The 9,564-nt window shown below is 61.2% G+C and overlaps 1 protein-coding gene across 2 annotated transcripts in view; it reads right to left on the minus strand.

Annotated features, from left to right (window-relative positions):
* Positions 1-1,321, minus strand: part of PCSK6 (proprotein convertase subtilisin/kexin type 6) — a 38,385-nt gene extending 37,064 nt beyond the window's left edge. For both annotated transcript variants that reach the window (XR_010072490.1, XM_063346338.1), the window contains exon 1: positions 1,092-1,321. Coding sequence is in view for 1 of the 2 variants with exons in the window: in XM_063346338.1 (XP_063202408.1) it covers positions 1,092-1,313 (222 nt within the window). In the remaining variant the exon portion in view is untranslated. The remainder of the gene's footprint in view (positions 1-1,091) is intronic.
* Positions 1,322-9,564: the final 8,243 nt, after the last annotated feature.

The following is a 9,564-nucleotide window of genomic DNA, read 5'->3' on the forward strand; positions in this document are numbered from 1 at the left end:
CCCCCCCCCTCCCCCGAAGAAAATATGTTTACACAGCACCCTGTGACTTTAATTATACTTAAAAGCAGGGTTGCGATATAAAGCAAGGTTATAATTTATAATCCAGGAGACACCTTGGGCAGGAAGACAACCTGAAGTGCCACCCAGCCAGAAAAGCACTGAGCAGCCAGGCAGCGCGGGAGCAACAAACTCCGGAGGAAACTCCAAGGACACCAGACCACATCTGGGTTTATAGAGAGGATGAAGAAATTGAGAGGGAAAAGAGCTGCCGTGCTGAAAGTCACCTTTAAGCCAGCCATGTGCTGCGCGGGATTGAAAGCAAAAGTTCTTCGTGTTCCCAAAAATCTCTGATAAACGCGGGCCAGAGAGCCCAAAGTTTGTTAAATCCACAAAGGCGGGATGGGAGGAACTTGTGCAATCCCCAGCCGGCGGGGAGCGGGGCGAGGGCACCCCGAGGAGCAGCCGCGGGGCCAGGGCACGGCACCGCGCCGGGGGGCGTGAGGGGTGGCGGGGCCGGGGTCGCCCCCCGGCGCCAAAGCGCTCAGCCAGCATCGCTGCATCGTCCCCATCCCGACGGCTCCCGGGGGCTGGAGGGGCCCATCGCCCGGGGACCCCCGGCACCACCTCGGTCCCGGGAGACCCGGCAGCTCCCCGGGACTCCCGGCGCCTATCCGATCCCGAGACCCCCGGCAGCTCCCCGAAGCCGGGAGCCACAGCGTCAGACCCCCGGCAGCTCCCCGGCTCCGGGACACCCCGCAGCCTCCCGCCGCCGGGACTCACGGTGCGAGCCCCCGGCAGCTCCCGGGAATCCCCGCAGGCTCCCGGCGCTGGAGCCCCCGGCGCCTCTCCGGTCCCGGGATCCCCCCTGCAGCTCCCGAGACCGCCCCGCAGCCTCCCGGTACAAGCCCCCCCCCCCCCCCCCCGCAGCTCCCGCGAGCCCCGACAGTTCCCCGGGACCCCCCGCGTCTCTCCGCTCCCGGAACACCCGACAGCTCCGCGACCCCCCACCAGGCTCCCGGTGCGACCCCCCTCTCCGCCCGCCCCCGCAGCCCCCGCTCCCGGTACCCCGGCACCTGCCCGCTGCCCCTTACCTGCCCCAGGCTGATGTACCCGTAGGCGGCGGCCAGGCGGGCGGCCTCGGCGGGCCCCCCCCGGACCCGCACGGCCCAGTGGTTGGTGTAGACGGTGCGGGAGGGCTCGGCCGCGGCCCCGCGGCCGCTCAGCGCCAGCGGCAGCGCCAGGGCCAGCAGGCAGAGGCGGGCGGGCGGCGGGGCGGCCGCGCTCCCCGGGCCGGCGCCGGCTGCGGCGGGCATGGTGCGCTCCGCGGTGCCGAGCTGGGCGGAGCGGGGAGCTGCGCCTTTTAAAGCGGCCCCGGAGCCCGGCGGGGGCGGGGGGATGCTCCGGGAGGAGGGGGGGGGGCGGTGGTGGTGAGGGGGGGGCAGGCGGAGGCGGCGGGGAGGGCCCGGCCGGGCAGCAGCGCCGGGAAATCGGGCGGACGGGGCGGCTCCAAGGCACCCCCCCCTGCGACCCTTCCAGCCCCCTGCAGCCCCCGCTGCAGCCCCCCCTGCCTACCCGGTACTGCTTCCCGGACATCCCCCTGAATCCCCCCGGACACCCCCCTGCATCCCCCCGGACAACCCTCTGCATCCCCCCTGCGTGCCCCGGTACTGCTCCCCGGAACCCCCTCTTTACACCTCTGCATCCCCCCTTCCATGCCTCGGTGCAGCTCCCCGGAGGACTCCCTGCATCCCACCCCACATGTCACCGGACAACGTCCTGCATCCCCCCTGCATGCCCCGGTGCTGCTCCCCGGAACCCCCCCTGTACCCCCTGCATCCCCCCTGCTGCCCCGGTGCTGCTCCCCGGACGACCCCCTGCGTCCTGCTGCATCCCTCCTGCACGTTCTCAGACAAACCACTGTACCCCCCTACATCCCCCTGGACACCCTCCTGTACCCCCCTGCATCCCCCCTGCACCCCCCAGACAACACCCTGTACCCCTCTGCATTCCCTGCCACTGCCCTCCGGGCACCCCCCTGCACCCCCCTGCACCCTCCTTTGTGCCCCTGCACCCCCCTGGGCATCCCCCCTGCATGCCCTCAGCCAACCCCTCATGCATCCCCTCAGCTCCACTCCCCGAGTAGCCCCCTGCACCCCCACGGGTAGCCAAGTTGAAACCCCCCCAGCACTGACCCCCTGCATCCCCCTGGCACTGACTCCTGGGCATCCTGCCTGCATCCCCCCCACCCCATATTCCTCCCTGTATCCCCGCAGGCATCCCCCCCACCCCCATCTCTCTGCACTACCCCCACAGCTATCTCCCACTGCACCTCCCCCCCCCCCGCATCCCTCCAGCACTGCCCCCTCTTCCCTCCCTCCTTCACCCCCCAGCACTTCCCCTGTACCCCTGGGCACTCCTCCTGCACCCCCATAGCAGTGCCCCCCATCTTCCCCCCCAGCTTCCCTGCTCCACCCCCCCAGCACTGCTCCCCCATACCCCCGGCATCCCCCCTGCACCCCCAGGCAAACTGCACCCAGCTCCTCATGGGCTCAGAGGGGGACAGCCAGGAGGGGCTGGCTGATGAGGAGGATTTGGGGGCAAGACCCTCCGGGCAAGCCTGGCTACGGTGGGCACGAGGGGCACCACGGGGAGCTGGAGCACTGCCTTTGCCTCCCACAGACGCCATTCGGGGAACGGCAGAAAGCTCGTGGGATATCAGAAAATAGGCTTTGTTAGGGAGAAGGAGGCAGCGCACACAAAGGACGGGCTCAGGAGCGGGTCAATGATGCTCTGTTCCACAGCCCTCCCTGCCAGCATGGGCAGAGGCCGGCACAAAGCCACAAACTGCCCGAAACGAAGCGGTGTTTCACTTGCATCACATCGGAGCTTCACCTGCATCACATCAGAGCTTCAGAAATGCCCCCGCGCAGCCCTCGGGGCTCGCAGGGCCCCAGCCAGGAGCTCTGCCAGGCGGTGTGGCTGCAACCGCAGGCCCCAGCTGGGATGGCCTCGGGGCGGCTGTGATTCCTGGGGCGGGTGTTGTCTATTTTCCAGGCCCTGAACAGATTTGAGAGGTATTTGGGGCACAAGCCCCCGCTGCCAATGAAAGCGCTTACAAGATGCCCTCGCAGCTGCCCCCAGCCCCATCCATCTGAATGCAAACACCTTCCCAAGCCTCAAAAAGCTTTGCAAAACCCATCAATTGCAGCTCCCAGGCGAGGGGGCATCCAGAAAGCGATGCCAGCAGCAAGAGGGGGCATGGGGTGGGTAGAGGGGGACATCGAGCACATCATACATCCCATCGCCAGAGCCCAGGGGGAAAAATCATGGTCTTATCATTATCGGTTGGTACCGGCCTGTCCAGTGGGCAGGCGAGCTCATGAGAGCCCGGGTTAACAGGAGTGTCCCCCCAGCTCAGTGACGAGATCAAACCAAGGGAGAATTATGAGGAGCTTGTGCTGCATCAGACGGGGCCAAAATGCTCCGTCCGCTCCCCCGCTGGGCTGGATCTGGCCCATTCGCAGCCAGCAAATACAGGGAGAGGGGCAGAGGGAGGCGAGCCCCCGCGCCAGCAGCAGGCTCATCCCGTGCGATTAGAAATATCAGGGAAACGGGGATTTTGAAGGCTTGTGTGCGCAGGTGGGAGGCCGTTGTGCCGGCACCAGGGACGGGACAATTTGCTGCCACAGGCAAAGGGGAATTCGGTGACTCACAGCGCCCACCATACGCTGCTGCTCCTGGAAATCTCTGCCGGCATCAGTCACGGTGTGCGGGGATGTCGGAGCCACGTGCTCGCGTTGGGGCTCGTCATCCCAGGCGTCCTCGCAAGGCCACCCCACGTGCTGCCTGGGCAGAAGCGATGGGTTTGTGCACGGCCATTTCTTCTGATTAAGCCGTAAAGGACGGTTTCCATTAGTACAAGTGCCCTGCGAATCCAGTGCTCGTTTCCCACCCGGTTTATGGGCTTTTCCTCGAGTTTCCCCTTGGTTGAGGTGCGTGAGAAGGATGAGCAGGGCTGGCGGGTGCGATGCACATCGAGAGAGACACAGAGCCAGAGGAAGGGTGAGAACAGATGAAACAAACCCCATCCCTTTGGTCTCACAACGTCCACCTCGCTCTGCCGGGGAAGGGCTGCGGGGGCTCCCCGCTGTCAGCAGGGGCTGCAAAGGAGGGAAGGAATGTCACCACGGGGAGCAGAGAAGGAGGAACGGGCTCCGGCAGCAGCAGGGAAGGTTTAGGGTTTGACGGCGGGACGAGCTTTCTGACAGCAAAGAGAGTGGAGATGGGAAAGGGGTTGCCCGGGGGGATGCAAAACCCCATCGCCTCCGCTGGAGGTGATGAAAAATGGGCAAATCCCAGGAGGGCCGGGCTGAACCCTCCGCGTCCCGGGGGCAACAAAACCCAGCATCATCCTGCATCCCAAACCTCCCATCCCGAGGCCATGGGCCGCGACTCCTGATGTATCAGCCCAGGGGATAGTTCCTGGTACCGGTAAAACCTTGTGCCCCGTTGTGGGTCCGGCGGAGCCCGGCTCAGCCTGCAATAGCGGGCGAGGAGGGTAGGAGCTGGGACCCGTGTCCCAGTGTCCCCTGCTCCCCGTGCCGCTCCTGCCCCCTCTCCCGCTGGCGCAATTTCGAAATTCAAAGCGTATCCCCTTATGTCCTGGATGGCAATTTTCCCAGCCGAGCCCGCAGGATTTACCAGGGGTGTCAGGAAAACCAGACTTTGGCCCCACACTCTTTGCAATGAATGTGGCCTAAGGCAGAGGCTCCGTTTTAACTCTTTTCCTGGGATTCTTTGAAAACCCGGAGAATTACTGCGAGACGCGGGCGACGCAATAAATTTTGCGAGCCGGGCGGTTAAACAGAAGCTGCCGCAGAGACAGCACGGGAAGAGGCGCTGCTCAACCACTAACGTTCAAACCCTGCGGAATAAAATTTGTAATAATCCTGGCATTTTTATAGCTGTCCATGAATTACAGTTGAAATCCCACCACGTACCGTGCACGCTCCTTGCTTCCTAGGGCAGTGAGACTACAGCGAAGGGCTGGAACGAGCTGAGGAGAATGTCTTTTAAACGCCAGTTCTTTGAAAACCGAGCCTTTCCGCATCTTTTTAAGGCAAGTTCAGAAAAGGAAAGTGCAAATAAAGCACCCGAAAGCTGCTATTTTTTGCAGGGGAGGGCTGGCAGGGCGGGCGCTGGGCTGCCTGCCCCGGGCAGTGGGACTGTCACCCCGTCCCTGCCTGCGGCCGCGGGGCGGGCAGCGGCAGCTGTGTCTCTGTGCGCCGCAGTGCGAGAAGTTGAGCAAATAAAAGCCATTTTGCAAAAACAGACAACCCAGAGGTGTCCCCGGGGTGCCGGGAGGGGGTGGCTGCTCTGCGTGGGGGCATGGGCTGGCCGGAGCCGCGGCGTGGCTGGTGGGAGCTGCCTGGTCAAACCCCGCAGGGCCCCGGCCGTGGGCGCTGGGGCTTTATCCTTTGCGTGATGAGGGCCTGTCGATGCAGAGATTACAGCAAAAACCAGGTTAAAACCCATTTATCTGGCCCGAGCGGAGCGGAGCCCGCGTGCGTGTCCCGGGGACGTGCAGAGGCGCGAGCGGGGCCGTCGTGATGCCGGTGGCTGCAAACCTGCCCCGGCCAGGGAGCACGGCTAGCCCCGGCCACGCAGCTGCACGCGATGCTTAACGAAGGGCACGTGGTAATTAAACCAGCGCACCTGGAAATAGCTCTTTCTGTAGCTCCCAGGCTTAACCAAATGAGGGAAATTTGCGCTGGCGTAATTAAAGTGATGCGGTTCACAATCTTGTCTGCACCAGGGAGTTATTCTGCAGCTTCGCTCTTCGCTCTCCAGTGGAAGTGGAAAAATCCCGGCCAGCCCCGGCTCCAGCCCCTGCACAGCTCTGGTGCCACCTAACCTGACCCCTGGCCATCAGGGTGCCCATTAACACCAGTTCATTAACATCAGCTTTCAAACCAGTCGGCAGCCCGATGCGATGCCTCCGGCATCCTCCCGCAGCTGCCCCAGTTCGCTCCCAGCACACGCGGCGATGGCAAAGCACAGGGCTCTCGGCCGCTGTCACCGCTCCCATCCGGGGACTCGTAAATCTGAAGGAGAAATCAGTATTTTTGCATTTATACTCATACTTTTCAAACCATCTCTTTTTTCTCTGCTTGTCCTTTTGGGTGTTAAAATAACCCCAGAATCCCCGCTGACCAGATGGTTTGGTTTCGGTCCTATAAATGGTAAAATCCTTCACGCAAGCGAGCTGCCCATGAAGCTCGCCAGCGGCAAATAAGATTTTGAGCCTCGGTGGAGCAGCATCCCCACGGCTGATGTGTCCCAGCAGCACCCGGGCGCTGGCAATGCCACCACCGCTGCCACCGCGCAGCAGCCACCGGTTTTGCAGCCGAGAAAGCCCTGGGTGAATTCCCAGAAGTTTTGTGCTTGATAGAAAAATATTGCTCCTGCCTTTTTCCTTTCCTTCCTTGATCTGGATTAAGCTGTTTTCAGGCCAGACAGGGGACATCAAATGGGATGGAGAGGAAGGAGGGGATGCGGTGGAGGAAGGCCCAGGGAGGTGGGAGGCGCGTGGCACCTCCCTGCCAGCTCCTGGCCAGAACAACCCAGGCACGGGGAAACTCATTTCAAAGCGCCTGAAACACCCATTTTAGCAATTTCTGAACTTCTCGATGAGAAATGTGGAGAATTACGGAGAAAAAAGGGCTCCTGCCAGGGTGGAAGAGCTCAAAACCACGGGGATGACCAAGGAGGGATGCGCTAATGGTTTTCTACCATCCAGCATCTCTCCCAAACGCTGAAGGCGGCAGCAAAAGGGATTTAAATTGGAGATTAGAGAGGCCGCCCGACCGTGATGCTACACTCGGGGTACGGAGAGCGGAGCATCCCCAGCGCCAGAGGTTTTAGCTGTAATCAGACCAACATCTGTCCGGCAACGGTTGGGGCGTGCGCAGTCCCCGCGCTGCTCCAGGGTGGGTTGGAGATTTCCCGCAGGCTCCTCCTGCTCCGCTTTTCTGCGATATCAGAGAAATCTGGATTAATTTTTTTTTTTTTTTTCTATATCTGATACATTCTTCCTCTCTGGAAAGATAAAATCTTGATTGTCAGGAACGGGTGTAGCAGGCAAGAAGATTTCCCAGACTAGTCAAAATGTCATCCTGGTAAAAATGCTAGTAATAAAAAAAAATAAAAAGAAAGGGCCCACTACGGACTCAGGCCTGTAAAAATATCCAAAAGATGGATCTGGAAGTTTAGAAACAATTGAAGCTCAGCAGCAAAAGGGCGCTCCGGGGGCCGCTGGGCCCAGCACAGACATTCATGGGGGGGGGTGGGAATCAATAACTTTAAAAAAAATTGCCTGCGTGCTTGGTCTTGAATTAAAAGGGAACAGGACCAGACATTTTCAGCCATCTCAAATAGGTTTTGGGTTTATTGTTCTTTTGGAGATTAGGGCGAGGAAGGGAATGCCCAAGTGAAGGGTGGTGCGATGTGGAGATGCTCCAGCTCCCGGTGCGTCCCTGCGGAGACGCACCAGAGCTCTCCTGGCTCCCACCCGCTGTGTTCTGGGATACTTGGGGTGCGGGAGGGGTGGTCCCCAAGGAGCGGGTGCTGGGACGGGGAGGGGACCCCGAGGGCGCGTCCTGGTGGCACCCATCCCGCGTGACACCGCCTGCACGTGGGCTGGGAATCCTTCCTCTTCCTCTCCCGCTCCCTGCTGCCATCCCGCTTCATCCGCCGTACCAGGAAAAGGCATCGGAGCCAGGAGGGAGCTGATGGTGAGCCCCGGGCCAACCCAACCCCACCCCTGGAACAGCAGGGCTTGGAAAAGCCGGTTATGCCGGCGCCGCACCGGGCCCGTGTCATCACCGTGCGGAGGAGGAGATTTTGGGTCCCCCCCGGAGGAAAGACGGCCCTCGCTGTTGGGGTGGCAGCTCCAGGGCTGAAACTGGGACCTAAAATTGGGTTCCTGCGAGGGCTGGGGGTCAGCAGGCAGGGATCACCCCCCGCAGCTCCCTGTGGTGGCTTTTGCGTATCAAATCCAACCCTTCTACTTTGTCCCCAGGTCAGGAGATGTCCCCAGGGACCCGGCTGTGACCGGCAGGGGATGAAACCCCCGCATCGCATTTTCACTCCCCAGGAAACGCCACTGCACTGCAGCCAGCGCTGGGAGCAGGAACACGGGGAGGGGGGAGAGAGACGCGGCCGGCCGTGGAGAGATGCAAAGATCAAACCAGCGGCGATGTCAAAATAAAATCCAGCAGCCCAGGGAAAACACGGCGCGTCCTTGCTGAGGCTGTTGCTTACGCCAATTAAAAAAAATTGAAAAAATAAAAATTAAAAAAAAAAAAAATTGGCATGGCACGAAGGAGAGCTGCGTGGCATTTCCTGAAAAGGGCGTGGGGAGCATCCTTGGAAAGGCTTCCCTGCACAACGCGCTCGCTGTTTCCAGAAAAATAAAGTTTGCTGTGACCCACCTGTCCCCGAAAAGCAGCTATTTAGGGCTGTGACATGGTCAGCCCGGAGTCAGTGGCTGGGTCTGTCCCAGCTGGCACCTTTGCCGGGCGCTGGGGTTTGGCGATTTACCTGCAGCTCTTGAATTGCTGCAAAAAGCCCTGGAAAAAATAAAAACGCAGGGAGAGCTGCCCAAGCACCGAGCACTCCCAGTTTAAGGTGTTTCCCCACCAGCTTTTGGCTGGTGGCCATTAAAACCCCCTGCCAGCCCCCAGAGCCGTGCCTGGCAGTGCCAGGGCAGGCCAGGAGGGTTTTTTCCTTGGCTTTTTGGGGGGATTTTGGCCCCAGCTGGAATTGGGGGTTCGGAGCCCTTTGGGGTTGGCTGGAGAGACGGCCGCGGGAGCGATGGGTGGGCGCCTCCCCGGGGGGCTGCGGAGGGGCTCTGCTGCCTCTCCCTTGGGGCAGGGAAGGTTTTTGGCAGGGAGGGGAGCGTCCCGGGGGTTAGCGTCACACGTGTCCCCGCATCCCCCGGAAAGCCAGGGCCGGGAGGGACCCACTCCCCGTCCCGGCGGCAGGGCGTGCTCGGGGCTCACCAAGGGCGTTCCGGGAGGTTTCGGCGGCGTAGCGAGACTTGCCAAAGCCTAATCTCCAAGAGAGCTTACCTTTGGCATGGTATTTCAAAGGGGGAGCGTGGAAAACAAACACAAACCCACAGCTTGGGTGGGTTTGGTTTTGTTTTGGTTTTTTTTCCTGCCCGAGCTGTGCTCAGAAGCTGCAGCCAGGCGGTATTTGGGCGATCAGACCAGATCCAGCGTTTTCTGGCCAAACGCGGTGTTGAAGAGAAGCAGCTCCACCTAGGCAGGCGCTGGTGCTAAAGCAGAGCCCACCTCCACACCAGTTCGACCATCAGCCATCGACCATCGACCTTCGCAGCTGTGCCGGGGACATCAGCATCCGCCTCAGCCCGCAGCCGGGCTTCGAGCCCACACCGAGGTCACAAGTTTTGGGGTCAGTTTGGGGCTGAGAATTCAAAGTTTCCCTTTTGCACATTTGGAAAAAAAAAAATAAAATAAAATAAAAAAAAAAAAATCCAAC

The sequence above is a fragment of the Chroicocephalus ridibundus genome, chromosome 9, assembly GCF_963924245.1.
Source record: "Chroicocephalus ridibundus chromosome 9, bChrRid1.1, whole genome shotgun sequence".
Classification (NCBI taxonomy): Eukaryota; Metazoa; Chordata; class Aves; order Charadriiformes; family Laridae; genus Chroicocephalus; species Chroicocephalus ridibundus.